Raw genomic sequence first — 19,115 nt, forward strand, 5'->3', positions numbered from 1 at the left:
CGATTCAACAAATATTTTTATCGCTGTCACTAGTAATTGAATCGAGTTTGAACTATATATGGCGCAAATTTGGAACGTCTTCCTCCTCACCATGAATGGAAAGTGCAGTGGCAGCGGCACCACGTTGGTCCACGGTAGTACGGCCTCCAGATACCAGATGGCGACGGTGAACACGAAAGAGCTCGCACCCATGCAGAGCATGAGGGTGAAAGGGGTCACGTTGTCCCTACCAAGAGCTTTCCGGTAGATGGCGGGCCAGCCAAACGGCACATCTGTGTAGAAGATCATAATCGGTGAAGCGTACTATTGTTTAACTACCAAGTGGGTCATTCCACGCCAAACGTCCCAGCCATTTCGTGACCACCTCGAATATATCTGAAAAAACTTGTGCCGAGTTACTTTATTGACAACAGTGAACTGCTAGAATATTTCTAGAAGAAAAAATGTTAGGTCACGTTGCTGCCTTCTGAACTTATTGGAATGTCATTTGGCTGTTGTTTGCGAAAAAATTTATTTTGAAAGTACCGCTTCTTCTTTCTATACCAAATTTTGTCTACATGTTAAGTAAAAGTGCTGCTGTAAGGTGTTTGAATCTCGATAATATTAGTGCAATTTTACTGAAACATACGCCTCGAAGAATTTAGTCTAAATGTGTTATGTTTACATTTTTTTCTATTGCGATAATTCATGTGCGTGCCGCCTACTCTAGCTCGGGCTCTGGTAAGAGTGGACACCGTTAAGTGCGCGGTGCTATTCTGTGCGATAAAAGCGCTTACTCCTTCTAGATGGCTTTGCGGTAGAACTCTCGCTCCACTCCGGCGCGTGCTCTGGTATGAGTGGAGACCGCTAGCGTCGCTGCGCTTCTCTATATCGTAAAAGCGCTTACTCCTCTTTATCTCACGCACACAGTGCCGCAGTATGAATGATAACACGAGCATGAGTGTGGCGAAGGCAAAGGCTCGCTAAGTGGCTGTGTTCACAATCATGAAAATCTGCCATGACGAATAAAGGGCACCACTTTTTAGAACATCAAGTCGGCTGGTTCGCATACTACTACGGGTTCCCTTTAAGGGCAGAGGTGTGTGATTCTTGCAGCGTCACTGATGACTTTGAGTGCGGAGTGCTCTTTTCGTGTTTAGCTCGCTGGCGTCACGCAGCACCCCATATATTAAAGGGCTAGCAGCTGACCAATAAGCCCTCGCATACTACCAGAAGACGTGAGATATTCCAGAACAAGAACCTCGCTGTGCACGAATGATGGAAGAAAACCTTTGAAATTCTCTTCTTTTATTTTTCCAGCACTTAAAGAAGTCAAGGCCGACAACCGAACAAACTATTCCACATAAAGAAACCGAATACTGTGCCGAGTATGAAATGAGACTTCATTGATGAAAAAAATGTCTGTCGCATCAGCTCAAACCTACCTTTTTTTTTTCATCAGAGGTGATTCGGTATTGTGGAACCTCTGACGGCAAAAACATGAATGAACTGAGGTACCGGGCCACGTGACCATTAATTCGCTGCATGCAGTCGATAATTTTCGTGTTAGCATAGAAATAATGTCCCCCACTTGAATAAAAAATATTATTCCATAAAAGTGTGTTCATGAGCTCGCACTACTAGAATGCATTAAAGTGGTGCTGTCTTCGCGTGATCCCATGCTCGCTAGCGCGTTTTGAGCAGCATAGTGTGCTCACGCTACCTTAAATGCCGTTTCTATAGCTAAGGTGTTGGAGCTACCTAGTTTCGCTATCTAAACTTCGTCTCAGAAATGACGTGCACTGCTATTCAGCATGGCACAACACACGCGTAATGGTGTTTTGAGTAACATTACTTGTGTATCGAGAGGGTAACGACGCCGGGACAAGCCACCCACCCGTGACACAGAAGGAACCTCGGGCGCCGGTACACAGAACGTGATGCAAAAACAGAGCGCATGCATAATGCCACATCATCTCATTCTAACAGCTTGTTATTTTAGCAACAGTAAAAAAACTCAAATTAAAGGTGGTTAAGCATAGTTTCAGACACCTGCGAAAGCAGAACGACGACAGCCTTCACAAATTGGGTTAGCGTGAGAAGGGCTGGCGGCAGGGCTATCGATTGTTAACGTTTCTGGAGAAAACGTGCATCTGAGTTTGGAGCCTTCCATGTAAAAAATTATGCTTGTAAAATAGTTATGTGCTTTTGAGATTAACTATTGCAACCACAAACGCTACGAAAGGTGAGCGTTCTGTCGAAGCGTAAAAAAAGAAATGGGTCGAAAAAAATACGTTATCGGTGCCTTTAAGCAAGGTGGCTGTAACGGATAGCCTAGAAAACAGCCATGTACAAGTGCATGCAAGCTGCAAGTTGGCTTATTAGTCGTATAGACGTACCATAGGACTCGTAGAACTCGACGATGCGCAGGAAGAAGTACAACCCGTGTATGGGAATCAAGGAGGCGGCTACCTTGGAACTGCTCTTGGTCGAGATGTAGGCGGACACTGTGCGTGCAGTCCACTCGAGTGACAGGAAGGGGCCCAACAGAGACACGGTCCACAGGATGAGGCCACACGCCAGACCGAGGCTCGCTGCGACAGCGTGTGCCTTACATTGCCACAGTCGCGAACGAGAAGTCTTCCAGTGCACAATAGCGGACAGTTTGCGTGTAAGGCATGGAAATTGCACTCACTGTACACAAGCACATGTGTAAAGAGGGACATCTTACAGAAGACTTGTGCGATGGACATGTCTTGCAGATTAAATGCACAACATATTGTAGGATTCCATAGTCTGAAGGGAAAGAGTTGTTTAAGAAAACACACCCGTCGTGATTCTCGTAATTCTAAATCATGCACGAAATTTACGCATCTCCCCCATACGGTAAAGCTTTAAGGTCATTAACAATGACCCGTGTGCTCAGATTTGGGTGCACGTTAAAGAACCCCAGGTGGTCTAAATTTCCGGAGCCCTCCACTACGGCGTCTCTCATAATGATATGGTGGTTTTGGGACGTTAAACCCCACATATCAAACAAGGAAACCTATTGATTCGGGACGGTGAAGTTCCCACTTCTCAGTTTACAAAATCGTTAAAGACGCCAATACTTGAGGTAAGCATGAACAGTTTCCCTAGCGCGAGCCGCCTCTTGTTACGAAGATTCGTAAGTTCCTTCTGTGGCATGCGCACTATTTTTTTTTTGCTGCACATTATCGACTTGTCTCTTGATACGGATGTTGAGATACATGTCGGCTGCAAGTTTCGTCGCATCCTATTATTCTTCAGATATATGGCGACGAAATGTAGGAGAAGCGCCGAGCGGATTATCGCTCGCACGCTTGCAAGACGATAGCGCTCTGCCTTGTGCAGTGCCGGTATCATGCGCATGCTTTCGAAGCGTTTGAAACAACTTTATGTAAATTCTATTGATTACAACAAGATTGCCGGGTATTGCTAGCCCCATTTTGAGGTTCTAGTAAGCCTCTTGTTGTCAACGTCCTCACACCACATAAGATTTATCGTAAAAAACAGCGTTGTTACATCAGAGAAGAACGACAGCAACATGAGCATTTATTTCATGTGAACAAATATATGCGCATTGAAAAGGGGAATAAGAAGGCCAGATTAAGAAAAGAAAGACTATGCACATGCGTCTTGACTAGTGCATGTAACCGCGAAGTTTAATCACGAAGACAATTAATCTACTGGTCGGTTTGTACCATAGACGATGCGCTCACACATATGACGGCCCAATGGAATTTATCTTGAACGCTTTGTATAGCTCCCCAAGTACGAAAATCGTGATATCTGCATAAGATGTGCGTCTGTTCGAAATTCGTAGTGCGACTACACATGTTCGCCAGCGCTGTGTCCTCTTGTCGTTATTCTTTCATATAACCGCGCTTTTTTACGATGAATCCGTTCCAACAAGCTCAACTTTTTACCCTTTTAAACCGCATGAGATCAACGCTGGACAGACTGTGCCCCCAAAGTGCTATGCACCTAAAGAGAGGGTGCGTGAATTTGGCGTGGGATGATGCCGGCGATGGCGCTGGCATCGCGTATTTCGGGACTAGGTAACTGATGGCACTTGAACACCGTTATCGATCACACAATAAAGACTGTGAGAACGCTGTTGTGGCCTTTCGCTGTGCCTGTTCCCTCAAGCACCTGGCAAATGATGTGTCTTTACACAATATAGAAAAATATTGAACCTTTATTTCATGTAAAAAGGGCTGCTATCGTTCAGCATCAATACAATGCGTGGGTGATAGCAAAAAAAAAGGGGGGGGGGGGAGCAGGAACAGTGAATTAGGACATATTTAGGTGCTAGTCGGTTCATTCTAGTAAACTCATACGCTCAACGTGTCTCGTGTTGTGCTTTCCCAAATTGTGCGCACTTAAAATATATGAGCAAAAACAGTGCGGATATGAATATTATGTGAAGTTAATTCTCTGTGTACTGCAGCTATAGCTGCAAGATTTAGCCACCAGTATTCCGCACATGCCAGTGCGGAATACAAGAGAAGCTTCTGTTGTAAGACCGTGAAAACACCGTAACACGAAATTACGTAACGAAAAAAGAGCGCGCTGCCTTGTGGATTATTTCCTCAGCTTTTCGCAATGATGCTACAAAGCTTCATGAGCTCCCATAGAAATAGTTGTCAACTGCAATAATGCTGCACTAGAGTGTGTACGTACAAGGCAGTTACACCGCTTCTTATGACGACGTTCCTCGCCCGACCGACTGATTGCGTCTACTACTCGTGCTTATTTGCAATATGTAGGTCAACGCTGAACGTCGGCGGAAGGCAGGGTCATTTTCGAATTCTACAAGGCCTGAATCTCAACCTACTAATGAAATAGCCATCATTATTGAAGGTGTTGTCGTTCAAGAATTAGTAGATACCGGAGCTGATCTGCTTGTGTTAAGTGAATCACTGTGTCACAAGCTCAAAGTTACGATTCAGCTTTCTAGCGTCTCTCTGCCTAAGGCTACCGCGCATCACGTAAAACCTTCCATGACGTGCACGGCTCAGCTACTCAACCAGGTCCGTGGTCGTATTCATCATCTTCCCACACTGCTAGCACGACGTCATGCTGGGCTGGGGCTTTCTTTCCGCACATCACGGCACTCTTGATTGTGCCGCTGCCGAACTACAATTATCATTCAACTTTGCTAAACACCTTATAGCTACTGGCCAATTACGGTAAAAGGCGAGCATTTTGCGCACTCGCGCTTACGCGTGTCGAAAAAGAGTGACGCAAAGAGGCCCATGAGGACGTATCCCGAGTTGAAGATGAGCATGGCCGAGAAGACGATCATGGGGTTTGTGCGGAAGATGAAGGCCAGTCCGTGGGGACCGTTCAGCTGACTCATCATGGCCAGCACCAGCACGCTGCTCAGCGTCCACGTAACCATGCCGCACATGTAGTGAACCAGCCAGAACCAGGTGCGCGGGACGCCCATCAGCTTGGTGAACAGCTGCACGATTAACGGTTATTCAAGCAGGGCCTCCCGCGGGTATAACAAGAAAGAGTGGCTTTTTTCCCCTTTAGTAGTACATACTTTACGCTGGCGCCAAGCTGAGCTGAGCTGTTAACATTGTCATTTTAGACATTTAGCATCTAAATAATAGTGCTCTGGTAGACGCATGTGCATGAAATCGGTAAAGTTAGGGCATCTTTTTTCATAGCTGCAGCTGCAAAGGTTGAAGCTTCGAAAGAGAAAAGTTCGCTTGTCGAAACGTCAGCTGCAGCACCCACCCTCTGTTTTCAAATTTCTTCGTCGCAAACTTCAATCTCCCCCTTTTTGCTGTTCTTGCGAGTATACATTAAGTCATTCATGTCGCCATACTAACGGAGATCATGCGCCGTTCATTGCATAAAGCTATGATAACGCCATGATAAGAACCGAGGACATAAAGTACACTTAACGAAGTGCGAACACTATAATGCCCGCTTTCACCTCACTGAGTGTTCATTCGAGTGCGAGTGACATCCACATTGTCTAACCAACAAAATACCGCTGAAACCACGGCTGCTGCACAGGCCAGCAGCTGCTCGAGTAAGCTGAGGTGAGTGAATGGATGGATGATGCAAACCAACACCTATTTGGCAAGTCTGCGTACCCTGCAAAGTGACATCACGAATGTGGAGCGTAATTTGCATTGCTAAGCAGGGAGCATTGAATTCGGGGGTGACGAAATTTCGTTTTATGTGCCATGTCTATAGAAGCACTGTGCACGGGGCGGCCATCGGCATAGCATGCACTCAGCTTTTCAGTACGTGGTCACACATTTAAAATAACTGACTGGAATTTCTTTTTCTTTAGAATAGGTTGCTTTTTGTGCAGTTCCTTCACAGTGTATATTGATGTGAGTTTAGAAAGCAAGTCCTAGCTTGCCACACATACAACGCGTGGGTCACGCACGCTGGGCACAGAGAACATATCCTTCGGTCACCCTACATTAATTTAAGTGGTTCGCACGCCCTAATACTACAGTTATTAAACTAATCAACCTCCATTCTGCTGTCCCATGACATGCCGTCGGAGGGCGATTGCTTTGATAGCGAGGGAGGAGTGCCGCTGTTGACGCTTGAAATAAGAACAGCTACAGAGTTCAACTGTTCAATTATGCTTGCTGTAGTGCAATGATATTTAAAAAACAAAGCCAGACAATGTTTTCTGTACGAGTATTTAATGCTTTTGCAAAGATACCGAAAATGCTACATCAAATATTGTTAATTAGGCCTCCATTCTTTGTACAACGCACATCTAAGACTTGACAGCTAGATACTTTGAATGCGTACTGTATGCTCTTTTATATTGGTCGGCACTAAAATTGTTTCGAAGTATCTCCCCAGTCGTGGCGGAACCATCCGTAATGTTTGATGGATGTCGTGATGATATTCCGCGACGAAGTCAGGGCCGGAACGTCACTCGCCTGCATGCCGCTCTGTCGCTCCTCGATGGCGCGTGTGATGACAAGGCAGAAGGGCCAGGCGTAGGCGACTCCCAAGCGTAGCGCTATGAGGAACATGGTGTTGTCTGTGTCCTCGTGGTAAGTCGGGTACGGGAACTGGCGCAGCTTGACCGTGACGTCTTCGTGGGTGTGGTTGGTGTACCGACGGTGCTCGAGCTCGTGGATGTGCGCCAAGTCGACTGCCGACTGAACGGCAGCCACGCGGAGAGACATTGCTGCGCGCGGAAACGCCGTGAAAGTGCACGTCAGTTTATTTCATTCCAATGCTTGCAGTTTCAGCGTCAGCTCGTGGGTTACGTATACGCAGAAATCGACACACTTGATTACTTGATGAGGGTTTTAAGAGTACATATACAGTCTAAGAACTACCAGTAACCCAGATGACACCCCACCGGTAATGATAGAAGAAGTCAGAAAAGCTTTGGAGAGCGTGGAAAGAGGCAAAGCTCCTGGTGAGGATCAGGTAACATCGGATCTGCTGAAAGATGGAGGACAGATTGTGTTAGAAAAACGAGGCACCCTGTTTACGAGGTGTCTCCTGACGGGAAGAGTACCACAGTCTTGAAAGAATGCTAACATCGCCTTAATGCATAAGAAAGGAGATGACAAGGACTTGAATTAAAGGCCGATTAGCTTGCTCTCTGTAGTATACAAGCTATTTACAAAGGTAATTGCTAACAGAGTAAAGAAAACATTAGAATTCAATCAACCAAAGGAACAAGCAGAATTTCGAACAGGCTACTCAACAATCGACACCATTCATACTATCAATCAGGTAATAGAGAAATCCTCAGAATATAACCAACCACTATACATAGCCTTCATTGATTACGAGAAGGCGTTTCATTCAGTAGAAATATTAGCCATCATGCAGACACTGCGAAATCAGGGCGTCGATGAAGTATATATAAACATCCTGCAAGAAATCTACAGGGGATCAACTGCTACCATCGTGCTTCATAAAGAAAGCAACAGAATACCAATCAAGAAGGGTGTACGGCCGGGGGACACAATCTCCCCAATGCTGTTTACCGCGTGCTTACAGGAGGTTTTCAGAAGCCTAGAATGGGAACAGGTAGGGATAAGAGTCAATGGAGAGTACCTTAGTAACCTGCGCTTCGCCGATGACATTGCATTGCTGAGTAACTCAGGATGATTTGCAACTCGTGATTACGGAGTTAGACAAAAAAAGTAGGAATGTGGGTCTTAAAATTAATCTGCAGAAAACGAAAGTAATATACAACAACTTCGGAAGAGAGCAGCGCTTCTACATAGGTAATGGTGCACTTCAAGTTGTAAAAGACTATGTCTACTTAGGGCAGGCAACAACCGCGGGGCCTAACCACGAGATTGAAGTAACTAGAATAATAAGAATGGGGTGGAGCACATTTGGCTAGCACTCAAATTACGACAGGTAGATTGCCCCTATCCCCCAAATGTATATGACAGCTGTATTTGCTGTTTGCCGGTACTTAGCTACGGAGCAGAAACCTCGAGACATACAAAGAGGGTTCAGCTTAAATGGAGGACGACGCAGCGAGCAATGGAAAAAATGGTAGGTGTAACCTCAAGAGGCAGGAGGAGAGCAGAGTGGATTAGAAAACAAACGGGGGTTAAGGATATCATAGTTGAAATCAAGAAGAGGAAATGAACATGGGCAGGGCATGTAGCGCGTAGACAGGACAATCGCTAGTCATAAAGGGTAACTAACTAGATTCCCAGAGAAGGCAAGCGGGTTAGGGGGAGACGGAAGGTTAGGTGGGCAGATGAGATTAAGAAGTTTGTGGGTATAAATTGGCAGCAGCAAGCACAGGACCGGGTTAACTGGGGGAACATGGAAGAGGCCTTTGTCTTGCAATGGACGTAGTCAGGCTGATGATGATGATAATACAGTAACAAGGGCCTCAGTTACAAATAAAAAAAACTATTCCAATGCAAGGCTGGCGAAAGATTAGGTAATTAACAGGCAGAAACTGTTGGAATACGAAGTGACATGATATGAAGAATTAAAGAAAACAAACCAAATCGCGCAAAATAATCTACAAAGCAGTACAATGCATTGAACTAATTCTCTCAAAATACACATAAAAATAAAAGCTAAATGAAGAAAAAAAGAAAAAGCAGGGAATATCAAAACAAACGCGTGAAAACCCCATAGAAAATGACATGCATGAAATAAGGTGAGCTATTCGAAGTTAATACAAATATTTTATTTTGTTTTCAAATGGAAAACTCTGGGCAGTTTTTTTTTTTTAAGCCTGGATTCCACTGCTATAACCGAACTTATTTTTTTAAGGAGGCAAATATCAACTAAGCAATGCTAATCCGTGTTCACGTGCAGTACTCAATGATTCAAACGCGAAATCTGGAGTTCCAAGTTGGACAACAGGTATGTGCAATTGGTTGACATAACCACGTCAGATTATGATGAATCGGTCGCTGACGATAATATTGGCTGGTTACGTAAGAGTTACACAACATAAATATTACCTGAACGCAAGACTGTGGAAACAAAAGTGGGTGCGTTGATAGCTCAATGTTTACCTGTTTCAATCCGTGAACCAATGTACAATGCTTTTCTGCAATTTGACTCAAATTACAAATGCACTGCTACTGCAGAATCAACGCACGCAACGGATCGTTCTAGTAAATCTCCCTAGACAGCTTTTCGCTAAGGTCAACGTGTTGGTTCACGTTAGTGCTATCTCGTATGCAGAAAAAGCATACGAGATAAAAACTAACGCTCGTGTAACACATTTACCGCGCAAATATGTCTGCGTCAAAATGAAGCTTCGATATCCGTGAAATGTCAGCCGCGTTTACTCACGCTCTTCCAGCTGCGAGGGTCCGTTCTCCCGGACCACCTTGCGCGCCTTGGCGATCTCGTAGGCGCCGCTCGAGAACATGATGGTGTACGTCAGGTCGTGGGGGATGTCGTCACCCAGAGACTCGGTGTGGAAGTACAGACCGAGCGTGTTAGGCGTGACGTTCTTCGAGAAGAGCAGCTGCGCCATGGCCACCTCGTCCGTGATCGTCTTGACCGCTGCGGTACAAGGCGCAACGTGTGAATGCCAGACACTTTCAAGTTACAACTGTCGTATACATCTTAACGTAATTAGATGCAGATCTGGTGCGAGTTTGCTGTGGGTACTGTTGGCATGTTCATACGGTAGTTCTTCCTGCACGTGCTGTTATCTCAGCGGCTGTAGCACAGCCGCGTTGGTAAACAGGATGTCGTGGGTGGGATTACACTGATTCGCATTTATGTGCTGGTGGCAAGCACACGTACGCTTATGTTTACGTACGTGGGCTTTCCAAGTACGTAGACATAAGTGAACATGAAAAAAGTTCGAGTGATCAAAATTATTCTTTCAATGGTGCGTGCCTACATAACCATACGCTTATATTTGGGCTGGCACGTATAACAACGTAGTTACGTAGCTTTGCGTGCCATGTTTGGAAGTTCTACATAGATAATGGATGGACGAAACCGAGAACTGTGGAACCATCTTGTGAATATGAATCAAAATCATCTGAGAGCAACGTCAGCGGGCTCCTTCTGGGCGGAAACGGCATCGCAACGGCGGCTGATATGACAATAGACAAATGCACTGCAGGCAATGTTCGGACGTGAAGTCAGTCCATAGAATGGTATAAACTTTGTTGTCACGTAGGACCGTGTTGAAGAATAAATAAAATGGTTTATATGGAATCTAAGAAAGCGCCAGGTCAACGCGGGAATCGCAACCTGCATGGTCAAAGCAACAGCTGGAAGAACAGCCTTTTTATGGAGCTTCTTGTAATCTCTCTGGGGGCAACTACTACAAGAACACTTCTATGGCGCCTTCCATTCTGTAAATCCCAATTTATGTAGTGTACACTCTAAAAAAGAGCGAGTAAAAAGGGTGTCTTTTTGTCCCACAACCATAATCGTCATCTATATTGCGTTCCTTCCTTGCACTATCGCCCTGCGCCCCGTACATTCCGGTCACGATCGACATGCCCATTATCAGGGTTACAGCATTCTCGATAGCAAAGCGGCCAGCACCGAGTTTTCAAGAAAAGAAGCGCACGCAAGCCTGATGACGATTATTGTTGTGGGACAAAAAACGCCCTTTTTACTCGATATTTTTTAGAGTGATAGAGAGGCACCTTAGAAGGCGCCAGGTAACCCATGCACATCTGTGAAGCATCACGTGCACTTTGTAGATGTGGTGGCTGATGTCGACGAATGATTACGGCTAAGCTCTTCGTGATTAGTTGGAATCGTTTAAGGGCCGGCTACGCAGCTTCCAATTTGTGACGCCCGGTCACTGTGCTACTCGTCTATCACGCTCAATTACAGCACTTAACGTAATTCTTTCCCCATCTTTCTGCGAACAAACAAAATAACATTTACACATCTATGAGGCATTGTGTGCAGTTTCTTTATGGTGCATGTGGCTGCATGTGTCTGATGAAGTTTAAAAATTATGGCTGAGCATTTTGCGGTGAGCGGGAAGCGTTAAACAACACACTCATTGCGCAGTTGGCCCTGTGTGACGCCTGGCTGCTTATTTTACTCTGCTGCTTCACTATATTGCGTACGATTTCTTACTCAATATTACGCCCATATAGGGTCTTTTTGGAAGTGACTTTCCATCTACAGATTGGCTTTGTGGTAGACTGGACTGCTATGCTGAAGGCACGAGAAGTCTCAGCGGACCCCGGATGTGCCTTCCCGAATTTCTTTTTTCGGGCGATAGCAGTTATGGCCACCGACGGTGGCGGCACTGTTGCGTGCCCCCCCCCCCCCAATTCATGACTACTTATAGATACCAGAGGAGAGCACATGGCGCACGGTGTACCTTGTTACGAATGTGTAACTTCGCAGCCGTTTATTCAATGCTAAGCCGTATTCAATTATTGTCCATGTTTTATTGTCATAAGCAAGGCAGTATGACTGGCGAAACGATGGCGGTAATAACGGTTCAGTCTTTTCGTAAGCCTTATTAGTAAATGACCTTCTTTTAGAAACGCCACTGTTCCCGTCCTAATTTCACTATCCAGAAATGACCACTGTTATGACAATCAAACGCTCCCTCGAAGCTGATGACTCTTCCTACCTTGAACAGCGTTAATCACTTACCGACTCCTGGCAGGTAGCCACGGACGGCGTTGATGATACGGCGTGTGTAGTTGTTCACGGGCCCGTAGAAGACGGTGTCTAACCTGAGGTCCGATAAGTCCGGCGAGTACACGGGGTAGATGATGCTACTGACGACGGCGTCGTTGCCGCCGAGGCCCCGCTCGTTCTGGATCTTGATGAACGGCACGGTGACCATGAGAATCTCGACGAGGAAGGCGATGGGACGCACTCGGAGGCGCCGAAGGTACATGTTCTTCCACACCAGCGCCGAGAACTGCAGCACGCGCTCCATGGCGATACGGTCCGAGCGCTGCCGGAGAGAATACGAGCTGCTCCGCCGTGATCAGCCACTTGCGCGTCCAGTTTTGTACACAGGCTCGTTCTTCGGGCAGCGGGTCGTTCTCCGGAGGTGTTCCTGTAGGTGCAGAGTGTCGTGATCATCTCGCTTAGGACTGACGAGGGAGCATGTAGATCATCCCTATATACCCGATTTTGGGCAAAAGCTTATTTTGTTCCTTGCGTTCCTATTGTACCATTTTGTTATATGAGCAATAATTAGAGGTTAATTAAAAAGAACTTTTAAAGCACCTATAAGTGCCTACTTTTGGCGTTCAAGCCTGAATACCTGTAAGTGTATATAAATGCCAATTTTCAAAATTGGTGCTTATACGAGCAGTTTCTACCCACAAATGTTGCTTTCGAGGGCAGTTTGAGAGTGCTATCTAAGTTACGGGCAGAAATTGACCTTCTGGACCACTATAGAGAGTAACCAAGTTCTCTTGTTCAACAAGCTTCCGCAAAACGAGTGCTAGCAGCATTTAAATGGAACGCGCAAAAAAACAACACTAGGCGCCTCTGTGCAGCCGCAGAATGACGGAGAATGAATGCTGCTCCGTGGAGGGCTGTCAAGAGGAAGTGCAGTGTAGGTTGAAAAAAAAAATCAAATGTGCACGTGGCACTTGTTTTATTTGCAATTTACTTATTAGAGCGTGCTTCACCAGGTCAAACGAGTAACTCTTTTAACACTCAAAGCCACTGCGTGCGCAATGAAAAGCTCTGTACCACACTATATATTTTTTTTAATTCGTTCAATATACGAGCCGCGAAAGCATGATGCGAGAAGACAAGCTTGAAACATTTACCACTCGCCCCGTGCAGATTTTGCAAGCCAATATGCCTTTCCTGCTCTTTTTAATATCGGAGCAACTTAGAGCCGGAAGATTACACGACGCAGCTAGACGCATCAACTTGCCGCGCTCACGCAAGGTTACGTGCACATGACATGCCCAAGCCAGGTCGTGCACACAGCGTTGTGCCGTTTCCTCGTTCAATGTAGTGTACTGCTCATTTCTGTGGTATGGATCCCTCTATACGCGCACGTTCGGAGAGGCTGGCATGGGTGATACGCTGCATGGGTGGTGCGATAAGCATGATACGCTGTGTCGCACCGCTGGAAGTTCTGTAAGGGACAACGCACCAAAAACACGCCCCACGTTGTCAGGACTGACGTCGGCACGACGCGGGAATGGTGAGAACATGAACAGAACTGAAATTGATTCCGCTGAGTGTCGCATGACATTCAATTCGAATTAAAAAAAATCAATAACGCACGCGGATTCAGTATGCATGTTTCACCATTGTTCATTGTTTCACTGTTTTATTCAAGCTACAGATTGCACAAATTACACATGTCACCTACAAAAAACTCGGACCATCTCCCTGAAAGGCACCCTGATGGGATGCAAAGCAGCAGTGTTGGGCACTGGTGGCATCACGGATTGAACGGCGCTCCCGCTGGTGCTGCGGTGAGCGCTGGACGATTCGTTTGAAGTGATAGCTGGCTTAGGTCTTGTATACGTGACCCGTACAGACATGTTTAAACACGTAAAAGCTGGCGGTGTAGCGAGCGGTCATCGCGACGAGTGTTGCTGGTGAATAAACGAAGCGGCCGCTGCGGGCGCCGCGGCGAGCTCCTGGCAGGCGAGGGAGAGAGATACGTCAGCTTGCACTGTCAGGGGAGTATGACGTCAACGCGCAGCAGTGGCGTGACCTGCTTGGCACCGCGCCAACATCTGCGGCGCGTGGCGCGTCAGTACGGAGGGAAAGCGTTAGACAGGCAAGTCAAAAAGCTGTGTCGCATCTAATAATTCTCGCACTGTCACGTACTGAAGTGACGCACGCAGGGCGATTTCCTAGAGCACGTCACCTTCTCCATGTTGAGACGCGCGCCCACGAGACCAAATACAATACGCGTTCAGTGTAACATTCAACCTCTTTCTGTAGCGCGTAGCGTCGCAAATCTTGGCAGACGAGATCGTGAGGGCCCAACAATTTTATTAACCCTGCCTGCTTGAAATGCTCAATATCGATAAGATGAAGTCCTTCAAAGTTTTCACAAACAGAGAAGAAATTGACTCTGCACGATTATACTCGGTCAATAAAAAGCTAAAGTATTCCTCTGGCCTTTGAGCGGTGCGATGCTGGACGAAGCTGTACAATGAACATAGACCGGGTTCTCCGCAGAAAAAAGGACAATTGCATGGTTATGTTAAACCACTGGCACCTTTAGGTCCTCATGAACCATATATATATATATATATATATATATATATATATATATATATATATTGCTTTGCTGACGTGAACACAGGTCACACGTCTGTGTCTACGACAGCCAATTTGTGTTTGGGAAAGAAAATTCAATTTTTTTTGAAAACTTAGTTGGGCCTCTTTTTTATGATTCCGGGTACCTAAACCTGTTTCGCTAGATCATTTTGCCGCCTAAAACGCGATTTTCAGTGCCAAAAAGCCATCCTCAAATCACAGTTTTTAAGCAAACCATCACCAATTTTAAGCACTGTCGTAAAACATATCGAGAGATTCGCCCTCACGTGATACATCATATCAAGTTGTTGCTGAAGCAACATTTGTCTGGCGCGTAAGAAATCTTAATCCACGGCTTTTGATCTCTCTCGAAGCTGAGGTTATATGAAAACAACGGGGGCACCTTCAGGCGTCTCACAGCTCGAGCTATTTCTAGGGAGAGAGCTGACATAGATTCGCGAAGCAAGCCAAATGAAAGGGCTGCACGAGCACGAGCGACGCATACGTGTGATCGCTGCCACGCCATCCTTGCCTCTGTCATAGCAATGGGCAGCTATGTTAGAAAACTGAGGCTCGAGCAGTGCCATCGGTGATGGTTACTTCACGAATATTTTGTAAGGGGGAATTATCTCCTCTGAAAATTGTACACATGAGCGCTGCCCGCAGTACACCTGACCAACTGTACACCTGACCAGTACACCTGCAGTACACCTGAAAATTGTACACCTGACCGATTGTATACTGACCAGTACACCTGAAAATTGTACACCTGACCGATTGTACACCTCACCAGTATACCTGAAAATTGTACACCTGACCGATTGTACACCTGAGCGCTGTCCCCCATGTAGTAAATGACGCGTTTACGAACCGCACGATAGGCAACGGATAAGATGTTGCTTTTCATGTAGTTTGCACCATCAACTTCTTGGCGTAGCGCGGCAGTCCACGTTAGTCTCGACTTCGATTCCTAAGCCTCTTTCAGCATGCTTAGTGGACGGCATCTGGCTTTCGAGCATCGAACGCAAGCAGCGATGCGTTGCTGGGCATTACCAGAGTCCTTCAATACTCTAGCATTACTTACGGCAGTGAATGTAGTAAAAACAAAGACTCACAGTGGAACTGGTAGTCAAGAGCGGCTGATTCGTCGTGGGGATCCGCTGGTCAAGGCGTGCACGAGCTGACGAACCACGGGTTCACGCGAGATTCGTTCTTCTTCTGCTAAGGCACGCGCCTACGAGCTATGCTCATGTGCCTACTTACTTTTGTTGGTAATTGCCCACTATGTAGAATTAGCAACTGAGAAACTATTTGCATGCCAATAATAGAAGAGCGACTGCAAGGGGTATGAAAGAGACTCGAAGCGAGTTTGAGCTTCGCCTTCAAGAGTGCAACGCAATAGCGCAATCGAGCACAGTGCGCAACGCCTTCAGAATTGCTAGCCTCCCTTCGGTCCTTGGTTCATGCCTCAAGCGTGCATGCACCATTTAAAAATGTCCTTTGACCGTTTCAACAGTTGTTCAGTCCCCCGTGTGCCATAATTCTTCATTTTGCGAATCATCGCAGGACTTCCTACGCGTCCGTAAGGCAACATGCCAATCTACGCAGCTGAGCTCTTTCTTAAAGGGGCCCTGCAAAACTTCTCGAGCGAGGTCAGAAAACGCTGCCGATCTGTAGTAGAGGCTCCCGACAACACGCGAGCCAAATAATATAGCGCAGCACACGGCCTGCAATTCACAATAAAAGTATCGAAGTCAGCTAAAAAGTGCTTTTTCTTCTCTCGACATATCACGGAAGACGCCCAAAAGTCACTCGTAAAAAGTCCATCTACAGCCATTGGCTGACTTGATCATGGCCCGCTCGGTCATTACAGAGATCGCCGCGGGAGGCCGCAACTTGTCCATATGTGCGCGCTCGATCGCATTAAAAAGCCACGTATTCGAAGAAAAAAAAGCAAAAAGTGCTGAACGTCACGAGGCGTGAGTGACGTTTTTCTTTGCCCCTGCCATCCCTCCTTGCTTAGCCTCCAGCGCTTTCACAGGGGCGAGGGAAAAGAGAATGCAATCGCAGCATGCGACAAATCTTTGCAACTTCACTCGAACTGGACAGATTCTTAAAAGTTTTGCGGTGTTGAATTCGTGGGGCAATGAGGTTTTCCAGTGAATGCGTTTTATGGTTACTTCAAGAAGTGTTTCAGGGTGCCTTTAATGTTTTCGCAGCAGATGATGCTAAAATACGTCTGAGCACTTTGTTACGGGTGGACCTTCAGAAAAAGCACTCGCTGCGCAATTTACACGTTTTGACATCTGACGCGGTTCTATGCTTCTGTCGCACAATATTACAAGCCTTCCGCTACGTGACATCCATACAGTTTTTTTAATGCGAAAGCATTTTTTAGTCGGGCTATGTCAGGCGTCCATAGGGATGCGTCCACCGTTTTCTCCCATAGAAACAGCTACGGGCACACACGCTTTTTCCCCATAGCAGCATCTACGGGCACACACGCTTATCTTCGCCCCTAGCAACCGGAGCATGTGGTGCGAGAGTGTGTATGAGAGTGTAGGTGCAGTGCTTCGCCGTCTTTCTCTCGCCATTCACTCTCTCTCTCCCCCTGCGCCCCAATATCCCGTCCACGCGTGCCTCACTCTCGACCGTTCACTGGTTGGGCGCCTCTCAAGAACATCCGGAAGTGTGTGCTCGACACGTCGTTGTGAAACGCCAACGACGAGCCGAAACGATGTTTGTTTTGTTCAAAGTATTCTAAACGCGAAGCATTTGTTAGCCAGGCGACTTTGCGCGTATCTATCTATCTATCTATCTATCTATCTATCTATCTATCAAGCTAGCTAGCTAGCTATCTATCTATCTATCCGCCTACGACAGTTAGCTCTCCCGGCCGTTTCGCTAAAGGTATCGATAACAAACTTGGTATAGCATAACATGACTGTATGCAAAACATATTTGGCTAGTCATAACATGAAAAATGTAGCATGTATGTCATGAATGTTATGACTAACATTTCATGGTCCGGCAGCTCTTGCGCTGGTTTCGTTCACATGGCATGTTGCAAAACTGATATGGTATGACATGATTGCATGGCGAACACAAGCGTCAGACCTTAACATGAAAATCATGACATGCTTGTCATGTAACTACTCACTACATGCCACGCTCATGATGCGCCGGCGGCCGTTTCGCTAGCTTCACTTATACCAAATTTGGTATTACGGGACCTGAACGGGTGCCGGAGGTATCATTCTGGTGCAAACATGATGAACACGTGTCATGTAACAACATGACTAAATGCGACGCTCATGATGTGCTCGCAACCGTTTCGATAGATTCGCATGTACCAAACTCGGGAATATGTGACGCGTACGGACCACATAGGTAAATGACACATACAAACATGATAATCACGACATGCGTGCCATGTAACAAAAAGACTACATGCCACATTCGTGATGCGCTCGCGGCCGATTCGCTAGCTTTACATATGCAAAATCTGGTATTACGTCACGTCAATAGATGACGAATATATGTGACTGGTTCAAACATGATATTCATGAGATACGTGTCATGTGAGAACATGACTGCATGCCACAGTGAAGGCACCAATAATTTCGACGTGAAGGAGTGCGCGTGCTCTCCGGCGTTCATTTCGTCGGGTCAAGCCGGCGTTGCCGCGCCAGGCACCCGTCCTGCCATATACTCGCAGGTGCACGCCGCGCTGCGCTGCTTTCACTCATGCGTGTTTCAGCGCGTACGGCGTCCCTCCGTCACGAAAAGAGGGAGACGCAGTGTTGTCTGTGTCACGCATCGGCGTGAAATGCAGCATTTCGCCCCGGTTGCGAGACAGCCGCCAGAGGGTTGAGGTGTGTAGTCGCACCTCACATGGGCTCCTGCTCTTTTTGCTATTTTCTGTGCAACCTTGCCTGGACACTGCTCGCGTTTAGTGACCTGGGATTCCTCACGTTTCAAGGCATCGTTTGACACCTGACTCATAGCAGTGAGTGTACTTTTAGATGCGGAGCATCTTATACTCGCGCCTTGTAGTGCGCCGTCCGCGCTGTCCGCACCGCTTCTCAAACATTCGACAGCTGACGCGCGCGCATGCGCCGTCGCGCCGCCGCCCACTCTTCCACCATCTGTGCATCCCTTCCTCCTCTACACACCGCGCGCGCTTCACTCCTACACCATCTGTGCACCCGTCCTCCTCTACACACCGCGTTCGACATCTACAATTCTCCTTATTCTCCAGTGGACGCGCATGTGGCGTCGCGCTTCGAGAACATTCAACAGCTGACAGTGCATGCGCCGTCGTGCTGTATATATACTCAAGGTCGGCGCTCGCTCGCTCAGTTGCCGCTCGTCGGTTGGTTTGTACGGCGCGTCGACGTCCAAGGTCGCGGTGA

At 46.8% G+C, this 19,115-nt stretch overlaps 2 protein-coding genes across 2 annotated transcripts in view; both read right to left on the reverse strand.

The window, feature by feature from the left end:
- The window catches only part of LOC119168395 (phospholipid-transporting ATPase ABCA3), a 70,053-nt gene extending 64,601 nt beyond the window's left edge, over positions 1 to 5,452 (reverse strand). Inside the window, exons 1-3 of the mRNA XM_075867867.1 lie at positions 5,227 to 5,452; positions 2,379 to 2,573; positions 91 to 272 (exon numbers count right to left, since the gene is read on the reverse strand). Of these exons, the coding sequence (XP_075723982.1) occupies positions 91 to 272; positions 2,379 to 2,573; positions 5,227 to 5,452 (603 nt within the window). The remainder of the gene's footprint in view (positions 1 to 90; positions 273 to 2,378; positions 2,574 to 5,226) is intronic.
- Positions 5,453 to 6,721: 1,269 nt separating this feature from the next.
- LOC142764989 (uncharacterized) lies at positions 6,722 to 12,500 on the reverse strand. The gene is made up of 3 exons (XM_075865533.1): positions 12,097 to 12,500; positions 9,796 to 10,011; positions 6,722 to 7,183 (listed from the first exon to the last, which is right to left on the reverse strand). Exons 1-3 carry the CDS (start codon positions 12,386 to 12,388, stop codon positions 6,822 to 6,824), a joined length of 870 nt encoding a protein of 289 aa, XP_075721648.1. The 5' UTR covers positions 12,389 to 12,500; the 3' UTR covers positions 6,722 to 6,821.
- Between the last annotated feature and the right edge of the window lie 6,615 nt (positions 12,501 to 19,115).

Source organism: Rhipicephalus microplus, chromosome 6, assembly GCF_043290135.1.
Source record: "Rhipicephalus microplus isolate Deutch F79 chromosome 6, USDA_Rmic, whole genome shotgun sequence".
NCBI lineage: Eukaryota > Metazoa > Arthropoda > Arachnida > Ixodida > Ixodidae > Rhipicephalus > Rhipicephalus microplus.